Genomic DNA, 21,095 nt, shown 5'->3' on the forward strand with positions numbered 1-21,095 from the left:
CAAATCTTAAGTTACAATGGGCTGGTTCTAAACAACCATATATGAAACTATAAGCTTGTCTTTCAGAGAAGTTGGTGCTCTCTTGTGTGCTCTACTCAGGGATTTTTGCATGTGCTAGGTTCAAATTGTGACGAGCAGTATGATTGATCCTTGGAAAAAGAAACAAACAAAACAAACAGCCAAACAAAAAAGTAACTCCAAGGTCATTATTAGTTGATATAAATTGAAATTTTTGGATGTTGTCAGTCCAGTCAGCAAAGCTTATAAAGCAGATTTGAACACAAACAGCTGAAGTAATATTGCTGTAGACTCAACTGAAACTGTTGACATGTCTTTAAGGTATCAATGAACAGCCATGAGCCTATAGTGATAAATGTTGGATTTGCTGCCCAGAGTATCTCCACATCTACTTTATATTTTGTTGCATTCCCTAGAACATTGTGTCAATAGCTCAGGTAACTTTTTGTTTTGGTTGTATTTGGCCCTTTGTCAGACACAGTGCTCTGAAGGTCTGTGTGTTCTGGGCCTTAGAACGTAATGCACTTAGTCTACTTTAAGGGACTGTGAGATAGGTTGGCTTTATTTAGTGCATTCAAAAAGTTGTAGAAACACAGTACTCCAGTTCAGCTTATAATTGCAGCCTGCTTCATTTCTTATGGAAATATACTTTCAGTTGTCAAAACATTATTGAATAGTTAGTATGTAAATAAATTCAATGTCAGGGTTCAATTTTGACCAACAAGAGTATATTTCTAAAGTAGCGATTTAGGTGATAATGTAGTTAACTGTTCTTTTGATTGTAGATGAAGCTCTGGAGCATCAAGAATTGGTGTTAAAACTGAAGCATCTCATTGCAGCTTTAATTGTTGAATGTGCATTAATTGCAACTGCCAGTTATTCAGTTGGGTGTTGAAAAGGTCTCAGTCCATGGGATTGCGGTGTGTACTTATCTCCTTGAAGACAAAGAAGACTGAAGGGAGACCTCATTGCAGTCTACAACAACCCTGTAACGGGAAGAGGAGGGAGGAGAGGCAGATACTGGTCTCTTCTCTGTGGTGACAGGACCTGAGGGAATAGCCTGAAGTTGTGTCATGGGTGCTTTTCTTTCAGTATTAGAAAAAGGTTTGTCAACCACGAGGTGGTTGGGCACTAGAGCAAGCTCTCTGGGGAAGTGATCACAGCACCAAGCCTGACAGAGCACAAGAAGTATGTAGACAATAGTCTCAGACACATGGTGTGACTTTTGGGAATGATTGTGTGTTGAGCCAGGAGTTGGACTTGGTGATCCTGATGGGTCCCTTCCAGCTGAGCTTATCGTGTGATTCTGTGATTATTGTGCACTGAGCTCTGTGCTAGCCAGCTGTTGTCCTGGCAAGTTTTGTGCTGAGACCTGCTCATATAATAGAACAGCAGTAAAAGCATTTTGCTGCTTGTTTGCATATCTCCTGCTCAGGTACACCTCTTGCAAGTTGTCATTAATTCCAAAAATTTGCGGTTTTACTTTCTAGCCTTATGGGGACAGAAACCAGACACCTGAACATGAGCATTCTAACCATTTGAAAGGTCTGTTTCCAGTTAACATAGATACTATAAACCATGCTCATTGATTAGTCCTGTGCTAAAATGCTGTACAAACAGGAGAAATAACAATGTTTTATTTCAAGTTAATACTAGAGAACAAATAAGAATGAAAACTGAGAGACACAGATGGGATAACAATGACACGGGGAGGGGTGAGATTTGGGGTTTCCTTTGTTGCCATACAGCTGCAGTATGTTTAAAGGGTGATAGGTAGTTTCATAAATGGTTTCTGTAAATTTGAGGGAGAGCAAAACAAAAGTACTGGTTATGGAGGCTGGATTTAAACCTAATAATCATAATTTCTCTTATAAATGAGAGATTAATAGAGTTTGGATTGGCCATGACCTCCATGGATATGCAGGAAAAGCAGTTTTGATAATTTTGAATTATCAAATTAGCAGTTTTGTTTAATTTATGAATATGATTTTTTGTGTAGTGTTCTGAGTGAGCAGTTAAATTCCAGGCATCAAAACTAGACAGCAGGTATTAAAGAAGTTTGAGTGATGTAGCTGGAGCTAGAACTTTATCAGAGTAGCCAGTAAAAAAGTCTGTATGTTAAATAACTGGAAAAAGCTGTGAGATTTAGAAGTACAAATTGACACAGATCCTAGATAGCTGATAAAAGACGTTCTATTCACTGCATTTCCCCCTTGAGTGGAAAAAAACTGTAGTAAATCCAAAAGTAGTGTATTAAAGCTGCTTTCTCATGAGTCTCTGCATAGAATCACTAGTAAAAGCAGTTCAAACTACTGCACTTAAGTTATTTTGTTATTGAATCAGTATCCAACTTAACTCATGCTTTTTTTTTTTTCTTTCAGATTTTGTATTTTGTACATACATTGTTTTGTATATACTGTATATGATGACTTCGGTGGGCAGTGAACGTACCCGGGGCACTCGGGACAAAATGCAAATTGCAGCCACACAGCCAACACAACCACAGAAACAAGTAGTACAGGTATGTGCTACTGTATCAACTTCTTTGACTTTAAAGTGAGAATGTGATGATACGAGTTTCTTCCCTGAGTCAGTAAAAACTGAAAAGGATGGAATGGAAATACATGGTTTATTTTGGAAGATTGTGCTTGATTACTTGCTTTCGTTACTGAGTAATGCAGGACAGCGTTAAGTTCTCTATCTGTGTTATCTTTAAACAAGTTTTGTGTTCTTCAGCAATGTCTCCTATCAGTGAGGAATTCTGTGCCTTTCTCAGGATTTCTGTCCTGTGTCCTCATGGTCCTCAGATCTCGGGTCTTCCATCTGCTAACCTGCTGATGATAGAAGATTGCTGGTCAAGAGAGAAATTTGCATGGGTGGGAGAAACTTCATTAGATGCATGTCTCTGCAAGTCACAAGTCTTGTACAGTGAACCATGGTCATCCACTAGCAGACTAAAATTTTCAGTATCTGTTTTAGACAGAAATTGTTTCACCCACCTGCCACTGATTCTTGGCAGCAGTAGTTGTGTGCTTGTCTGGATTCAAAGAATGCAGAATGTTTCTGCTTCTGGCATCTCAGTATTCTCTTGCCAGATACATCTCAAAATTTGCCTCCATTCAAGAACAGTCTCAGTTCTTTGCTGGCAGAGTGTGTTTTAATCTAGAGGTGCTCTACAGGGAAATACTGCCTTCTCTTGGTTTTTTTGGACTGGTCTTCAATATGGAGACCCTCTTGGTCTGTTTTGCACAGTATTAATCATGTGACCTCAACCCCTTGTCATCTTCCTGAGTTGCAGCACTTGTCATAGTGGTGATTATGCTAATGTGTGGATTTAGAAATTGATTTTCAACAGATGAGTTGAATTTGGTTTTATTTTAAAACAAGGCTGCAGGAGTATAATGAGCAGCCTGCCAGAAGTGGTGGCTTCCCCTTTTCCAGCATTTTGCAAGACAACACTGGAGTGCTTTGCCTGGTTGGGTTCCCTGGCGCAAGGCAGACATAGGCAAATTGGAGCAAGTCCAGTGAAAAGCTGCAAAGATGGTTGTTAGACTGAAACACAGAATGAATGAGGTATTGCTCAGGGATCTGGATTTCTTCAGCCCTAATAAGACAAGGCAAGTGTGTCTTCTATTCAGGTATGTCATGAAAGGGTATAGGAAAAGTAGAAACCAACTCTCCTTAGAAAGAAAGCGGCACAAGCTGGAATACTGGTAATTCCTGCTGTTAAAAGGGAAAAAAAATTACCGTGAGTATGGCCATGGTGTATCACTGGAGGACCTTTCCAAACTATGGGATTCATTGATTTTAGGCATTAAGGCCTATTTCTGGATGTTGTCCATTTATTCTGCCTTTTGCATAATAGGTACTGGTTTGATCACTACAGGGAGAAGGTGGTTATTTCATACACAGCAGTTACATTTGAATGTACCATGTATTTTATTCTTGAGATATCACATGGACCTTTCTGCTTAGTCTTCGTGGATCAGCAGCAGTCTGTGGATTTACCTGTTTAATCACCACTGATTCATTTTTCTGAATATAGAATATTGCTGTTTTCCCAAGTCAAGATTCTACTGTCATAGTATCACATTGATCATCATTTAAATTATTTAACAAATTGCATCATGCTTCTTTTGCTTTGCTTCTGGATAAGAGATGTGCCATTTTATTATAGGATCTATGTCTGCTACTGTCACCTAATCTTGTTTTGCACACTTCTGTTTTCTGGTAGTTTGAAGTTTCTAGTTTAAAATTTCTTCCACTCTTATACTGAAAAGGTATTATGTCTCATAAGGTTGAGTAAAATTCAGACTGTCCTAAGATAGTACTATTTTCTTAGTCACGATTAAAACTTAATTATACTTTTGGTTAGAATACTATAGCATCTGTTCTAACAATGGTGCCTTAAAAATAAAGAACCACCACTTGCTGGAGAAAAGGCCAGGATTTTTTTGTGACACTGGTTTCATGTTTATGTAGTCATCTTGTGATTTTTGTTGTTGATTTTTTTCCTTCTGCATCCTCAGTTCCATCTGGGTATAATCCACTGGCATAAACATGGTATTGTGTCTGCAAGTTTCTAAGCTCTCTGCTTGCACAGGAAAACTGAAGATGCTGTCACGTATTTGTAATTTTTTTAAATTGGTTTGTTTTTGTTTTCTAATGTGTGGGCTTGAAGAAAACATTTGTTTACGGGAAAGATAAATCATAGTGGATTCTTGATTTTTGGTAAAATATTCCATCATGTCTCCACAGAAGTTATATTGTCTGAATGTTTTTGCTCTGGATATCTTCAAAGAAAATCTCTTCACTTGCTTAAAAGTCGCAGTGTGCCTGTGGGGGCTGTAATGAGAGTGAGAAGATGGATCAACAAGACTTAAATTCCTGAAACCAGCAGACATTTTGGGTCTGCTGTCTGCTGAGCTCTTAACATGAGCAAGCTCCTGTGCTCAGAGCACCACACTGACAGGGAGACTTCTGTGGAAGGAACAGGGGAGTTGCAGAGCAGGCCCTCCCTGTTATGCAGTGGGGTGACCTATGAGGCTGTCAGCATGACACGCTGAAAAGGTGAAGTAATCAGAGTATGTAACTCAGTTACAAATGCTAATTTCCTTGTAGTGTTGTCTCTGAGCACAGATGTCACTTCCCTCAAGGAACTGGGACAGCTGCAGTAACTTTGCAGCAAATAAGCAGTTGGTGGTGTACGTTGGAGTAATTTTTAGACTCTTCTCAGCATTTATGCTTGGTGACCTCCTCTAGAGCTTGCATTTGTGGTAAACTCCAAATGCCAAGCAATCTGACCCTGATTAGGTCTGACCTTGTCGGACACAGAATTTCATGTGTGTATTCTGTGAAGTGGGATGGCAAAAGGTGAGATTCAGACAGCTGTCCAGAGTGAATCCTTTCTGTCAAAAATTCTAGTAGATAAGTTGGTCCCACTCAATGAAGAAGAACCTCTGCAGGCTTAGCAGCCATATTATGGGTCCTAGCTCTCTTCAGTGTCAGCTTTCTCTATATGCGACAGTAGACTCTTTTCTTTGAGCAGAAGTCAAACGAGATCCAGGATCTTGTAGTGCACACTGTTCTTAGGTATTTTCTTGGGAGTGCAGTTCATAGGCTGCAGATGCCACACTAGGAAGAGTGACATGTGTGATGTGACATCTGTGTTAGAATTGTTTTTCTCTCAGGGGTAGCCATAGAGTGTTTGGACCTATTGTTCTTGACTGCATCTCTTTCAGTCTCTCAGCTTTTGTGCAAGTTGCCAGTGTGCATTTTTGTCCAGAAATGTTGCAGAAGCACCAGATACTTCATCAATAGCAAGTTCCTTTACCAATTTTCAGAGACCAGTATTTGCTTGTAGAAAAAAAAAAACAGTACAGCTGTTCATGGGGAAAGTCTTGAGACATGACTCAAGTCTTTTTAAGTGCTCATGAAAGTACAGAGTCGGGTTGTTGTTGGGAGAAGTGTGGATGGTGATGTGAGCGGGGATCATCAGAGATTTGGTTCATTTAGGCATACTATTGCCAATTTGTTACAATAAAACTCTTAACTCTGGAGTAGTAGATCTTAAATAAAATTAAAAACATTAATGCTAAAACATAGGTTAGCATTCCCTTGTCCTTCTATATTATTATAGTCAGTGCAGTGATCTCTGTGTTTCCAATAGATTCGAATGTGTTGAAATTACTTCTATCACAAATAACATTTAAAACTATAAATGGGAATAGACAAGATATTGATCCCCTCCCCATAGCATCTCTGTGCTTGATGTATATGTTCTTTTTTGAGAACCCACAGGAAAAAAGCAGGTACACTAGGATATACTTCTAAAAAGTATAGTTACCTTTTGTGTACTTCATTGGATATTATCTTTTTTCAGGCAACAGCAGAACAGATTCGCCTTGCTCAGATGATCTACGATAAGAATGATGCAGATTTTGAAGATAAAGTGAAACAAGTATGTTTCTTTTGGTACAAGTTTTTTTGCCCCACAATTAAATGCTCTCGGGCTGGCTTAAATTTTGGAGCTAGAGCATCTGTTTCTCGATTAGATTAAACTTTTTTTTCAGAAGGACATAAGTTTGATTAGGAAAAGGTGCTCTTACTACACTGTAAAGTCTGTTTACAAGAAATTTTGTGGTAATACAGCTTTGACTGTATAGTTATATCAGTGTACTTTCCTTTGTAGACAAACCCTTCAGCCAAAGCTCATTTGTGCTGATGTCTCTTCCTCAGTGTATCTCTCTAGTATGGTCCTGATGATTAATGATTCTCAGAATGAAGAATGCATTCAGTTTGTCAACATGTACATGCATGTGAGAAAAAATGTCACCTGTGTAAACTGAGCTTGGAAGTTTTTTAGGAAAAGTATAAGTCTAATGATAGCTTAAAGGTGAATCAAGATTTTATTTAAAAAAATAACCTGACCTCACAGATCTGTGTATGCATTAAAATGATAGAATTACAATGTATAAATGAAATCTCACACCTTTTCCTCTATTGTGAAGTGTTAGGTGTTAGTTAATCAAGCTTTCATTCCCTAGTTAGAGCTGAGACCATGAATTCAAACAGTCCTGACAATATGGGTCTCTGTTCTGTTGTGGCTATTGGTGATTTTGTCCTAGTGGTAGCATCACAATTCATGAGGAGCCTGGGAGTACACCCAGGAGGGAAGAATTAGCTTGAGTGCATAAATGCAGTGGAAGAGTAAATTTCTTGGTTTCCTTTCATCTCTAAAACTTCCTCTGAAGCGTTATTAAATGCTTTTTGTTGTTGCAAACTAGTTTTGTTGCTGTGCCGAAAATGAAGTCTTGTACTTCATGAAGCCAAAGGACTCTCGCCAACAGTGCTTGTAGCTGTGCTGGTGGAAAGGAGATGAATTAGGTTCTGCATAGAATATGTTTTACATTCTGCATATGTATTTCCAGCTCATATAGTTTTATTCTTTGGATGAAGTTGCTGAATACCCCATGACAGATTATTTCTGTCCCACAGTCTTCAGGATATACACCAGGAGTTCAAGGAGCATAATTCAGAACTAGGTCTCCTTAATCAGCTCGTGACTCTGGTGTGACCTTATGCTGAAATGGATCAAGGGCGCTAGTCTGTCTGAAAAATAATCTGGATGGTTTTCCAGGTGATCTGTTCTCTGCCATGTCTTGCTGTATGTCTTTTCTCACACTGGGAAAAAGAGGGGCGCATTTGATGGAGAAGGAGATAGTGATACTGAAACTATTGTGTTCCTTTACAGCTTTACACTCATATACTGCTTTATCTGACAGCATTTGCTGCAAGCATAAAGAACAAAAACACCGTGAAATAGTACTTCCTTGATTACCAATTAATTTGTGCTTCTTCCTCTCTATTGCCTGAATCCCAAGCAGATGTGCAAAATGCAGATTACTTTTCTCAGGATATCAGTTTACTCTGCAATGGTAACTATGCACTTGGTTGTAATTTGTGGCCATACTAGCTCTTACTTTCTTATGATGGTAATTTAGATATTTTAACATGTCTGACTTTCACTGCCAGCTTATGGAGGTGACGGGGAAAAACCAGGATGAATGCATAGTGGCACTACATGATTGTAATGGGGATGTGAACAGAGCAATCAACATTTTGCTGGAAGGAAGTTCAGACACGGTAAGGTTTTACTTCCATGTTAAACTACTCCTTCTGTTTGCTGTGTTTTTTAGCTTCCAGAAGTACCCTAGAAAAGTCATGTTTTGCAAGTTTTTAATTTCCATTCAATTTCTTTTGGAGGAAATGGAAACTGGGGCAGCCTCTCTACTACATGCATACCTTGGAGAAGGCTGAATCTGGAAAATGTTGTGGGTGTTCAGCTGGTCTATCACAGAGTTCCTATGCTTTTATTTATATACAGCAGTTTTAACTCTGCAGCAGTCTGTGCTTCTTCAGACACAGACTTGTTTCTTGCTGCAGGTTTTGTAGTTACTGTGTAGATCCTCCACAATTCTGAGGCCTGAGACCATCACAAAAGTCAATCTTTGTAAACCTAGGGGCAGGCAGATATTTTAAGTTATGCAAGTTCTGTAGGTGTGGGTTGCTGGTATTGAAGTTGTAGGTGGTGTCCACATCTGCAAATTGTATTAATAATGCTACTTACGGCAGAAAAGGATGCAGCAAATAGTTACTCCTTTAACTGTGTTGCTCATTTGCATGGCTTAATTGAAAAACAGGAAGAGGAGACTAAACTGTGTGCATACAGCAACAAATAATATTGCTTAAAAGGTTGTACAGTGAAATTTTTATCCTAAGAGATACTAAGAAAATATATTGTACTGCAGTTGAAGTTTTTGCTGGAGGGATTTCTTATAGCTTGTCCTTAAATTAGATTCCATCTCATCTAAGTTGGAAAAGTAACCTGGACTTCCTTTTTTGATGCTGAACACTCAGTATTTCCTGTGATTTGTCAGGATGTGTACTCTGGCTTATTGTTAATGAGGAAACTCACCCCTCACACACCCTTAATCTGGGACACACACTGTTCTGACTGAGGGGACTTTCTTTTCTATCCCCTTTTCATTTTTTATTACAGTTGAGTCTTGTAAAAACAGAAGTATATGTTATTGACAAGCTGGGAGTAGAAGAGAGCATTTCATCTTAATTAGATCTATCTGGGTAATGTGCTGTGTTCTCTCATACTTCTCGTATTTGCCATTTTTTAGTTGAAAGTAGTTTTCTGGTTGATGGAAAATATTAAGTCCTTTCTTACTTGAACAATTTGTTGTAACTGATCATGACATGGAAAAAGTTTTCTGAACTCATTCATCAAATGCAAGTGATACTGATATGTTCTGCTTTTTTGACAAGTCCTTCTTAACCCACTGCTCCCTGTAGACAAAATGGAACTTAGAAACAAAGAACTTGAAGGAGTCAAGGAGGAAGGAATACTAATTGATGGGTGTGAAGAAATTTATTTTTGAATGTTTTTGGGCCTCCAGTTGGAAGGATTTGTTTTAAGGCCCTTGTACTTGAGAACAGTTTAACCATGGATTTGATGTGAAGTTGTAAGCTGAGGTACTACAAATTCTGAATGCAGATTTCCAAATCTCTTTTTTCTAGTCTCACTCTGCTTTGATGCACTTGAAGTTTTTTTAAACTTCACTTGAAAGATGTATCCCTTCAACTGAAGGAATTAGAAGAGCAAGGAAAGCTAAAATGTGTATTTATAGTTTATTTGGTACTCAGCCAGTTTTATCTTAGTCTTTTTTTGTTTGCTTTTGGGGCTTAAAGCTGTGATCTACAAGCTGTAAATGTGTGACTTAGTCTCTGTAAAGACTTCCTTATTGCAGCAGTTGTACCAGTCTGGCTTGGGGTAGTAAGAGGCTTGTGGATGAGTAGAGAAGATATGTTTCTTACCCTAAGATTTGTATTCATTTAACTTCTTGCATCCATTTTATGCTCAGCCATGTTTGACTTATTAAACCTTTGAGGATACAACAAAAGAGACCTTTCAGATTTTTATTCTTTCCATGTAAGAACAGGCCAACAAGAACTATTCTGTTAATTATTCTGTTATTTCTGATTTTTAAAGGTCAGGCCCATGACTGTTATTTGGGTTGTCTCAGGCATTGTCAGCTGAAATTGTAATCAGTTACCTCCCTTACAAAGAGAGACAGCTTCAATGGTTTGTGGTAGGTCCCCATTCTCAATGGTAGCGCCATCCTTAATCTTAAAGGACATGCCTCCTCAAGGCTTTCCTCAAAACTGTATTGTGGGAAAGCATGGATCTGATGGCTTCACAGTCATCTTTTTTCTGATCCTTCCTAAGTTACTTTAACTCTCATTCAGAAGAGGCTGCTTCCTCTTCAGCTTTGCAGCCTTACCCAGTTTTGGGTATTTCCTGAAGTGGTCAAAGATGTTTTGGCACAAAGCCCATCAGTGAATTAGTGCATTCTGAACTCTACAGACTTGGCTCTTCAGTTGTCAGTGTAGGTGGTTTTCCTCCTGTGAGGTATGTGAAGCACTGGGAATGTTTTATTGCAGTTACACCAGCTGCGGTAGGTGAAGCCGTGTGGTACTAACTGGGGGAAGCAGCTTTCTGCCTCACAGATCAGGTGGTGGTGTTCAAGTGTGTTTGGTTTTGTACCTGTGATCATTGCTGGCTGGGCTTTACTGAAGTTACTTTAGTCTTCTGTACTGGAGGTGGAACTGAAAAGTGGTTTCAGCCTTCTTTCTCACCAGTGCCATGCCAAAAAATGAGAGTAACCATTATCTTTGTTGTTATTCTCTTGAAGGAGACTCTGTAACACGGAGTTTGTAAATTGCTTTGTTTGCTGCTTTCTTCATAGCGCTGGCTTCCTAGGCAGCTTGAGCTAGCTGGTCATAGCCGTGGCTCCTCAGGGCTGCTGAGTTGCTTTTGGTGAAATTGAGAGATAGGACTTAAAATTACTGATAGACAACCTTTTTTGTTTGATGCAGGTGCCTGTCAGATGTCATACTTCAGTGCTTCACAACAATTTGTATGTGCAAATATTCTGATATTAAATATCTTACCTGAGCTGTAAGCTCCTAGAAATGGGGACATACATGTAAACCTCTCTGCCATCTTAATGGTTTGCAAATAATACCTTTTATTCTTCTTACTTGCTTTGCAGCTATGGCTCAATAGACTAACCATGCTATTGCATAATATATGAGTTGCTGAGCTATTCTTGGCAAGTGTTTTAGTCATTTTATTTTCAACTCCCACAGATACCCCTGTGGAGCTGATAACATCCTTGAATTTATTTTAAAGATTGAGTTTAATATAAAAATAGAAGCCTGATGTTTGGACCTTGGTCCCATATCTTGTTTAGACATAGCTTTTCCTGTGTTTTGGTATGTTTGGTGGTCTATAGCTGTTAAGAGTGGATGGTCTGGCTTATCATCAGTTTTCTCAGGCTGTTGTTTTGCCATTCTGTCTTCTGGGGCTTAAATTCTAGTATGCCTGGATGAAACATTTTCTGTGTTTTTGGTGGTTTGGTTGTTTTGGGGATTTTTTTGTTTATTTTTTGGGGGTTTGGTTTGGTTTGGTTTGGTTTTGGGTATTTTTGGGGTTCCCCCCCCCCCCCCTTAGGCCAGATACTGATTCTCATCAATCTTTTGTTCAATGATACTTACAAGGGGTTGGGTTTTTTTTTTTTTTTATTTCACTGGGAGAAAAAGATAGCTTTGTTCATGCTCCCTTGCTAGATTTTTGAATTTATTTGAGAGGAAGACGGTTACTTCCTTTGCAGATGTTCTGTGTTATGATAGTATCTAGTCTTCCTTAAACTAGTAAAAGTCCATTATAACCAGAAATATTTGGGATTCTCATATTCCCTAAGACATAAAGAAATGTTTCTTTCTCATCTCTTTGCAAAAATACAGCCTGTGTTTCCATTTATATCAGTGTACTTTGCATATGTGACACTATGCAAATACCTGGGCTTTTTCCATGAACTGGAGGGGTGTGGGGTGGAAAGTGTGCATTGAGAGGTGTCTTCTTCTTTTTGACTTTTGCATCTAACTCTATTCTACCCAAATAGACTTCTTGGGAGACTGTAGGGGGAAAGAAGAAAAGCCTTGGAAAGGAAGGTTCAGAAAACAAAGAGAACAGAGAAAAACGAGGGGACAGAGAAGTGAGTCGCGGACGGGGAAGTTCCAACAGACGGGGAAGAGGAGGCAGCCGTGGACGAGAGTGTACGTATAGAGATTAATTTATAAAGATTGAGATGCTTTTCTTGCAGCTGGAACTGACTGAGCTAAGAGCGAGTGCTTAATGGAGCAAAGTCCATCTGACTGTAGCTCAGTGTTGAAAGGATCATAACTTGTTTGTGCCACAGGTATGCTTGATCTATCTGACTTGGTTTTGGGATGGTCTGTACTTGCTCAGAGACACTCAGTTTAATAAAAGTCTCTGTTCTTGTTTGATGAATTGATCTTGTACAAATTGCTGTTCTTCATATAAATTTTAGAATTGACTCTGTAAGACTGCTTGAGAAGCAAGTATGTCGCTGCACAGCTGATACACTTTTTTGTTTCTTTTAATGAAAAAATTATCCAGCTTTGACTCCATCTCCTTTTATGAGTGGGAGAACCTGAAGATGTTCTCATCTTCTCATAAGGGGAATGAAAACACTGGGATGATTATTAATCTCTAAATATATTTCTCACATAAGTCAACCAAAGGTGAGTTTCTGTAACAGAGAAAATTTATTGTTAATTGAAACATTTAAAATTTTGCTACAGTTGCAATAATACATTGTACAAAAGCAAACTGATGTTTCCAGGTTAGATAGAGTCACAGTAGATCATGATTGGATACATATTATTTTTTTTCGGGAAGTTTTGTCAGCACTTGCAAAGCTGTGCTCATTGTCTGTAATGACTGTTTGCCACACTGATAGAGAGAAATCAGAATGGGTACAATATGTTTAGTTTTCAACTTATAAGCAGGAAATACATTTAAAATATTAGCCAACTCATTCATAATTGGAAGATATTCAACTATTATGCCAAAACAGACATTGTGAATTTTTGTAGTATAAAGTCAAGATGAAAAGAATGTTAATAAAACATGGAGCTAGACTTAGAAAAGTATAAATTAGATCCATCAAAATGAATGCAAAGGGCAAGGTTTTTTGCCCGACACAGATGCTGCTTGTCTGTTTTTATAAACTGTAATTAAAGACATTTCAGATGGTTACCAAATCTTTGTATTTTCTTCCTAACTTTATGTCTAAATGTTCTTGGTTTTATTGACGTCATTAGGAGGAATGCAGTAAAAAGTCTCAGCAATGAGTGTTTCAAGAGGTCAGTTTTGTTGTTTTTTTTTGTCCTTCAAGTAGCCAGCCATATTTCAAAGCACCTTGTCAGGAGTTTTCTCACAAAACCATTAGTGTGCAGAGCTTTTCTAGTGCCTTACATTCACCCAGTCATCATCCCACTGCATTAAATACAGAGGAGAAATCTGTTTCCATGCTTGTACAGGAATGCAGTATGGGCAGACAGGAGAAGAGTTGGTGTTACTGGTTGTCCTTTATTTTTCCACCGTTGTCAACCAGTGCATTATGTAGGAAACACAGAATGCGGCAGCTGTATTTCTTATCTTGTTAAATAATGTAGGCTACAAAATACGGTACTTGTAGAGGTTTGTCTCTTGAGGGACTTTTCCTTCTTATATTTTGCTTCCTAATCGTCCAGTACAAAGGAAACATAACTTGCTTCTAGCGAGGCCTCAAAGAAAGGTTGGGGGATGGAGCTCTGTTGACCAGCCCACTTGAAAAGCTTGCCTTTTGTTTTGAGGGGTTTGGCTTAGGCAAATGGCTGTATTGGCTTATGTATGAGTCTCTAAAGCTTCTCTTAAGCTGTCCTTTCTCCACAGTTAGAGCTGAAGAGAATGGAGTGGACAACAATCAAGGAGACAGGCCTTCAGACCGCGGGAAACGTGGCCGTGGGAGAGGTGAGAAGGTGGCATTGGTGTGGGACTGGCACTGCTTTCATGCCCTGAATTTTCACACCTGTTTCTTTAAATGCTTCTTCTTAAGCATTTTTTGTTTATCCTTTGATTTCATGAGTGCTTCAGCCACCTTGTACTTGGGTTTATCCCACTTCCTTACCCTTTATCATTTCTTGATCTTGAAACAACTTCAAAAAAAAATTGACAGGAATCACTTCTGTGGTAATGTTCTGTGTGGCAGGCTGCTGTGCACTGGCTATGGAGAGCTTTTTTCCCCCAGACTGACGCATGCCAGCCTCCTGTGAGTGGGAGTGTGCTGTGTTCCTCAGGATGTACCTTGGCAGTAGGAGAGCACAGGATTCCATCTGTATGGCTCTTGGGGAAGGATTTGATGTATACTTGTACCATTTCTTTGGGGTGGCTCTGGTTGTCAGGCTTGCCTTCTGCTTTTGGTAGCCAATCAGAGAAAGAACAAGCCACCTTAGAGACATTTTGCTATGAAAAGGAATTTGACATGGAAGAGTTGATGAGAGCTGTGGAGAAGGAATATCTTGGGGTCTTAGGTACAGCTCCAATCCTGTCCTGTGGAAGAGGTGGGATAATGGATTGGATGTGGAATCAAGTGATGTGTATTTGGTTTGGGTTTTCACTGGTTGGGGTGGAAAGAGGCTTTTTTTTTCTTAGTCAGAGGAATGAAAATGAGTAACCCATGTATGGTGCAGATTATGGGTGGACGAGGGTATTAAATACATTAAATTGACAAAATGTATAGCAGAACTAATGTACTTAGTAATATCTGACTCAAGAAGAATTCTGCCTTCAAAGGACTCCTTTCTCTTGGGAATGTTGTGTAACAAAGCATTCAGAGACAGACACATCCAACTTCATTGCCTCCAGATTTGCATCTTGAAGGTGTGCAGAGATGCAAAGAACTAAATTCCAAAGGTTTGAGTGTGAGAGTGCCTGTGAATCAGCAAAAACCCAATGGTGTGTGCAGCAAAGTAGCTCTGCAGGGCAAGGTGTGGTATAGTTCACAGCTACAGTTTTTGGTATGTTAATAGTTTGCACTTTCAGTAAATAGAATGTAAGTATTGCAGTTATTTATTTTAAAATAATCCTTTATATTCAAATTATAAGCGTAAAAGCAGGACTTTTCAAAAATGGTTCACTGAAACTTAGAGATCAATTTCAAAAGCAGTGTTTTTTTGCTTTAACCTTACAAACCGTATTCTGTTTCTGTTGTCAAAACTGTCGCTTTCTAGATAAATACTGTATATCTCAAACATCATCATCAAATCAAACTGACCTAACTGAAGAAATAGAAACTTCAAAGAATTTCTGTTCACTGGCTTTGTGTACACAGTATTACTGTAAATCTCTACCAAATATTTCAGATTGTTCTGTGAGCAAAGTATATTAATGAAGTGTCTGATAAAATTGTTGGCCAGCTACAGGGTCATTATATTACAAGTGTGTGTATTCTATGGTAGGAAATACCTGATTAATTTTACAATGCAAACCCTTGAAATCTACAGGGAGTTTTTGAAATCTGTGTAATTCAGTTCTTATCATTTCAGGGATATGTGACCTTCTTTCTTTGGATATTAGTAGAAATAATAATAAAAAGCTTACTGCCACTTCATTCTGTAGTTTTTCTTTACTGTTACACAGAATAGTCAAATGAGAGATAACATACTTCAGATGAAAATAAACAGATTGGTAATATGTGGTAATCACGGAACCTGTTTTTAGAACTATTTCATGCAGTGTGTGTGTTTAGAGATCTAGGCACTGGATATGAAATAAGGAGTCAGCTAATTATCTGAGCAACACACTGTCTCTATTTTAAGCTACCTTCTCAGGCAGGAGTTGTCTTACTGGATGTCTTCTAGGAGATTTGCTGCGCCATCATATGTATTACTGCTTCACTGTACAAAAATATAATTTTAAGAAATGATAAGCAACTGAAAATTGCAAAAATGGGATTGACACAGAGGTGATAGTGTGCTGTTTACTGAGGGGGAAAACCCCTGATACTGAGTATTTGATACTCCGTGTATAAGGCAGTAGCTTTATCTGGCAGTAGATATTCCATTAATGACCATGTGGCGTTCCTTGTAACTTTATAGGGCAGTAGGTAAACAGAGTGCAAACAGCTCTGTGTGGTGGTGTGTAGGGCCTTATGGATTTGAAACATATTGACTGATGAACAGAAAGTAAAAATGTATCACAGCATGTGTAACAGGGCACATCTCAGCTGTAATTGCTCTCAGCTAAATCTTTGCTTGTTAAGCTAAGGGTGTAAACTTTGTATTGAAGTCAGGGAATATCTTGTTTTAAAATCCCTTCTCATCTGTGCTTCTTTTCAGAACCAAATTTCTTGCGTGAGCTTAATTTAAATGTAAGAAATACTGTAATGGTGATGAGCAGTAATTGCATCAAAGTGATTATATTTGTCAGTATAGCAAGGATGTGCAACTGTCTAGAATGGAATCTTTTGAAGAGCTTATGGAGGCAGATGGTTATGTCTTTAGGATTGTCAGCTATAGAAAAATTTTCTCATTTGTGTTTTAATCAGCTGCAGTATTGTATACAAACTGACAAACTTCACAAGCACAGGTTGTTTTTTACGCTGCTGTTTTTTAGTGTTCTTGCATCTTCAGTTTTAAGTGCAGGTCTGATTCTCCCACTTCCTCTACTTCATATTGAAAAGAATGCAGAAAAACAAAAGGGTGTAGGACTAGAAAAAGCTTTTGAAGGTACTGGGAAGTCTGCAGTTATGGGGTGTAAGGAGGAAGTAATCTAGGATTTTTCTGCCTGCAAGAGAGAGAGGACTGAGTGGGTGTGTGGTAGAAATCTGTTAAACTTCTGTGGGGGCAGGGGCATCAATTGATCATACCAAGCAAGTATGCAAAAGAGAGAATATTAAATGAGATCAGCAGGTTACAGCTTCGAGATGAACTTAGAGTTGGTTCTTCATACATGTAGTGAACCTGAGGAATTCCTTTCAGTAAGATGATGTGGTGCAGAAAATGTACACATAAAAAAACTTGGCAATTTCAAAAAAGAATCACAGGCAAGAAAAAGAAAAACCAACAAAGATTTTGTTGTATGTAAATTATTTTTGACTAAGGAAGTCAAAGCCACAAATAGTTGAAAACCAGGAAAGCATCCAAAGAAACTGTATTGAGGCTTCAGTTAATGCGCTCTTCCCTAGATATCTAATTGACCATGGCTTATAAAGGAATAGCAGGTAGGTGGGCTTTTGGATTTGATTTAGCGTAGAAAGTGCTACAGACTCATGTATGGTAATTCTTCTGGTTTGTAAAGACAAGATAGATTTGTTGCTTGCACTTCTGTTTATCTCTTTACTTTGTTATTCAAGAACAGCATGAGCGTGCCATAAATGTGGGTTCTGCCAGGGATTTTTTTCCCTACAAAACAGATAAAAAAATGAAAGGAAAAATGCTGTGGTTTAGCTCCAACTCTTTTTTTTCTCTACTGGCTGTGTAGGAAAATAAAACAGCTTATCCTTTTCATAGATATCTGATTATAGTCCAGCTTGTATTCTTGATCTCTTTGAATTGTTTTTAACATAAGAAATATGCTATCCTTGAACAAATTGAGTTTCTGTATTCAGAACTGCATGTATAAACATTCCCTTGGTTTGAAAGCTTAGCCTAATTGGCACAGGGTAAATCTTGGGTTTTGTTTGCCAAAACTGAGGAGGATGTTGTTTTTTTCTAAAACATGAATGTGGAGCAGATCTTCTGGAAGTCAAAATTTTAAGTTTGTTTGATTTTGCTAAACTAAAATGGCTTATTCTGCATTAGTCAAGAAACTCTATCATGTAGGTTTTTTTTTTTATGAGATTATCATAGTTTAGTTGTAACAAATCACTTATTTTCTTTCAAATATAGAGTTGAAAGTTTTCAGCATGACTTGTAAAAATGCTTTCTAGAGTAAATACAGAATATAGAACTGATTAATTTCTTCCAGCTTTATGATGACTAATAAAGACAAAAGTAATTTGAATTATTAAGTCTAACCTTGGTATTTGTTTTGGTAGTATGGAGTACCTAGAATATGTTTCTGCACTTAGCCTCCTTATCTCTTAAAGCTTAATAAACCTCTCTAGGCTTGGTTCTGCTCGGAGGATAGCTGACTTTGCACTGCCAGAGCAAAGATTAGGACAGTTCAGTTACTGTGTAGTCAGAGATAATCACAAATTTAGAGTGTTGCCTGGCCTTCCAGTCTGCATTTCCTTTTTCTTGCAGCTGTTCTCCAGGCCATTTCTTAATCTTGAGGTAACTTCCTCTAATGTAAACCCTCAGTGAAAATCTGAGTTTTGGAATAAAGCACCTGTGTTGCAGTGGAAGGATTTAGGTCTACAAGCTCAGCAGACTTGATTTTCTGCAGAATATTATTAATTTAATGGGCTAGTCCCATCTGAGCTGTGCTTCTACACACGTTTCTTGTGCTGCCATGAAGTATGCATTCGCTTTGGGGGAAGAAATGTGAATGTGGAGGGCAATTCTTGCTATTCATGGAGAGTATCAGAATGGAGAAGTGATTATGTGATGAGTGTTTTGAAATCCTGGTGGGTTTTAGTGAAAAACAGACAAACTTGCCATCTACCTGGGTTGGGCCTAAGTATTGACCTTTCTAGAATTCATTCAGGAGAAGAAAAATACAAAGAGTAAGGCAGCAGGTGACAGTAGTAGGAAATGCCTCTGAGAGGCACAGAGACGTCCCTTTGGTGACATGTTGTGCTTTCTAAAGAGGTGTGCTGCTTACCAGGGGCTTTTATCAAGGATGTTACCGAGACTAGCAGGCTTCTTGCAGTTCACTGACTGTTACTTCCTGCTGTTGTTTCATATGGGTACCATATGTTTCATATGAAAGCCAGGAGCAATCTGAACAGCATCAAGAGGAGTTACAGAGCCCTGGGAGTGGCCATAAGACACTCTGGAGCAGGTAGTTTTTGTAGGTAGTTTTTTCATCAATCCTCCCAGTCAAAAACACAGGGGGTCAAAAGAGCCTGTTGTATTTGGAGAATCAGCAGGTGATTATAGGCCTTGTGCCATAGCAGGGGATTTGACTTCTTAGACCAGGGGGCTTGCTTTGAGAAACCTGGTCTTCTGGGGACCGATGGATTCCATCTGTCAGGGAAGGGGACAAGCATCTTTGGTCATCATGGCTTCATGAAGGGCAAGTTGTGCCTGACCAATCCGGTGTTCTTCTGTGATGGAGCGATCACAACCGTCAGCAAGGAGAGGCTGGCATCATTTATCTAGACTTCTGTAAGGCCTTTGATGTGGTCACACGTGACATCCTTATCTCTCTGCATTGGAGAGAGAGGGATTTGAAAGGTGAACTGTTTGGTGGATAAAGAATTGGCTGGATGGATGCATCCAGTTAGTTGTAGTCAATGGTTCTATGTCCAGATGGAGGCTGGTGACAGCTGGTGTCCCTCAGGGCTCTGTCTTTTGACTGGTGCACTTCAGTATCTCTATCACTGACATGGTGAGATGGAGTACAGATTTGCAAATGATACTAAGCTGAGAAGTGCAGTTGGACACACCTGAAGGACAGCATGTCATCTGAAGGGATCTGGACAAGCTTGATGAGTGGGTCCATGGAAATCTCATGAGGTTTAACAAGACCAAGTTCAAGATGCTGCACTCAGGTCGGTGCAGTCCCAGGCATAAATACAGACAGGAGAGAAGAAATCCTAGAGAGCAGTCCTGCAGAGAAGGACTTGGGTCTTCTTACAGATGAAAAGCTGACATGAGCTGGCAATGTGTGCTTGCAGCCTAGGAATTGAACTGGCTTGTGAGGAATGTGAAGGTGAAGGGCAACCTTAGCTGCAGTGACTGTAAAATGGTGCAGGTTGAGATCTTTGGGGCAGTGACACAACAAGCTCACTGCCATGGCCTTCAGGAGAGCAGACTTTAGCCTGTTCAAGGATTTGCTTGGTAGAGTGCCATAGGATAGAGCCTCAAAGGGAAGAGTGGCCCAGGAAAGCTTATAAATATTTAAGGATTCCTTCTTTCAAGCTTGGGAGCAGTGCATCCCAACCAAAAGAAAGACAAAACTGCCACAACTAGATGAAAAGGAGCTCCTGGACAAATTCAAACACAAAAAGGAAGCCCAGAAAAGGAGGAAGCAAATACATGTAGCCTGGGAGGAAGAGAGGTGAGATTGTCTGAGCAGACAGGGTTCTAGTTGGGAATGCTATTGTTGTTGGTGATAAAAGGAAAACAAGGGAAAATGTGGGCCTTCTCTGTAAGAAAACAGGAGATCTGGCTAACTGGGACATGCAGAAACAGGAGGTACTTAATGAATTGTTTTTTCCATATTCTTTTCCCACGAGATATCCAGCTGTATGAATTACAGAAGGTAAAGGCAGGGGCTGGGAGAATGATGAACTACCCACTGTAGGAGAGGATCAGGTTTGAGACTGTTTGAGAAATCTGAAGGTGCCCATGTCTGTGGGGCCTGACAAGATACATCTGTGGGTCCCCAGGGAACTGGAAGAGGAAGTGGCTTAGCCACTGTCCATCATATTTGAGTTTCCACTGATGAAAAAGGGGAAGCATAACCTTCATTTTAAAAAGGGAAGGAAGGCAGACCTGGGGAACTAGAGGTCAGGGAGTGTCACATCTGTGTCTTGCAAGATCCTGGAGCAGATCCTCCTGGAAGCTAGTTTGCCTGTCACTGGAAAGTGACACACTGGAAAGTGTGAGGTGATAGGTGACAGGCAATCTAGCTGTCACATAAGAAAAAAAAGGCAAGCAGCATTAGCCGCAGTAGACAGCAGGGGTTATTGGTGGTTTGGTGTAAAGGTTTTCTGGCATTTACCAAGGTGAAAACTGGTTTGGAGGGCTGATCCAAAAGTGAACAAGTACTGTTTCCTGGTAGTTGTTTGGTGTTCATTCAGTGGAAAGTGCAAAACTGTCTGCATAAAAGAGCAGATCTTGTGATCACTGGTGAGGAAGACCACAATTGTAGTAGTTCTCATTTAAATGGGTTTAAATTACTGTGGGATTGCATGCTTAGTATTTGGGTTTCTGCTGAGAATTCTGAAAGCTTCATTTGCTCACTGACTTTTTAGTCACTGTTAAAA

General features: G+C 39.2%; 1 protein-coding gene across 6 annotated transcripts in view; it reads left to right on the forward strand.

Annotated features, from left to right (window-relative positions):
• Positions 1-2,399: 2,399 nt before the first annotated feature.
• LOC131593080 (ubiquitin-associated protein 2-like) overlaps positions 2,400-21,095 on the forward strand; it is a 141,968-nt gene continuing 123,272 nt past the window's right edge. For all 6 annotated transcript variants that reach the window (XM_058865285.1, XM_058865287.1, XM_058865289.1 and 3 more), the window contains exons 1-5: positions 2,400-2,539; positions 6,401-6,478; positions 8,053-8,163; positions 12,054-12,207; positions 13,892-13,969. In XM_058865285.1, coding sequence (XP_058721268.1) covers positions 2,441-2,539; positions 6,401-6,478; positions 8,053-8,163; positions 12,054-12,207; positions 13,892-13,969 — 520 coding nt within the window. In that variant the 5' untranslated portion in view covers positions 2,400-2,440. The remainder of the gene's footprint in view (positions 2,540-6,400; positions 6,479-8,052; positions 8,164-12,053; positions 12,208-13,891; positions 13,970-21,095) is intronic.

Source organism: Poecile atricapillus, chromosome Z (assembly GCF_030490865.1).
Source record: "Poecile atricapillus isolate bPoeAtr1 chromosome Z, bPoeAtr1.hap1, whole genome shotgun sequence".
Taxonomy (NCBI): domain Eukaryota; kingdom Metazoa; phylum Chordata; class Aves; order Passeriformes; family Paridae; genus Poecile; species Poecile atricapillus.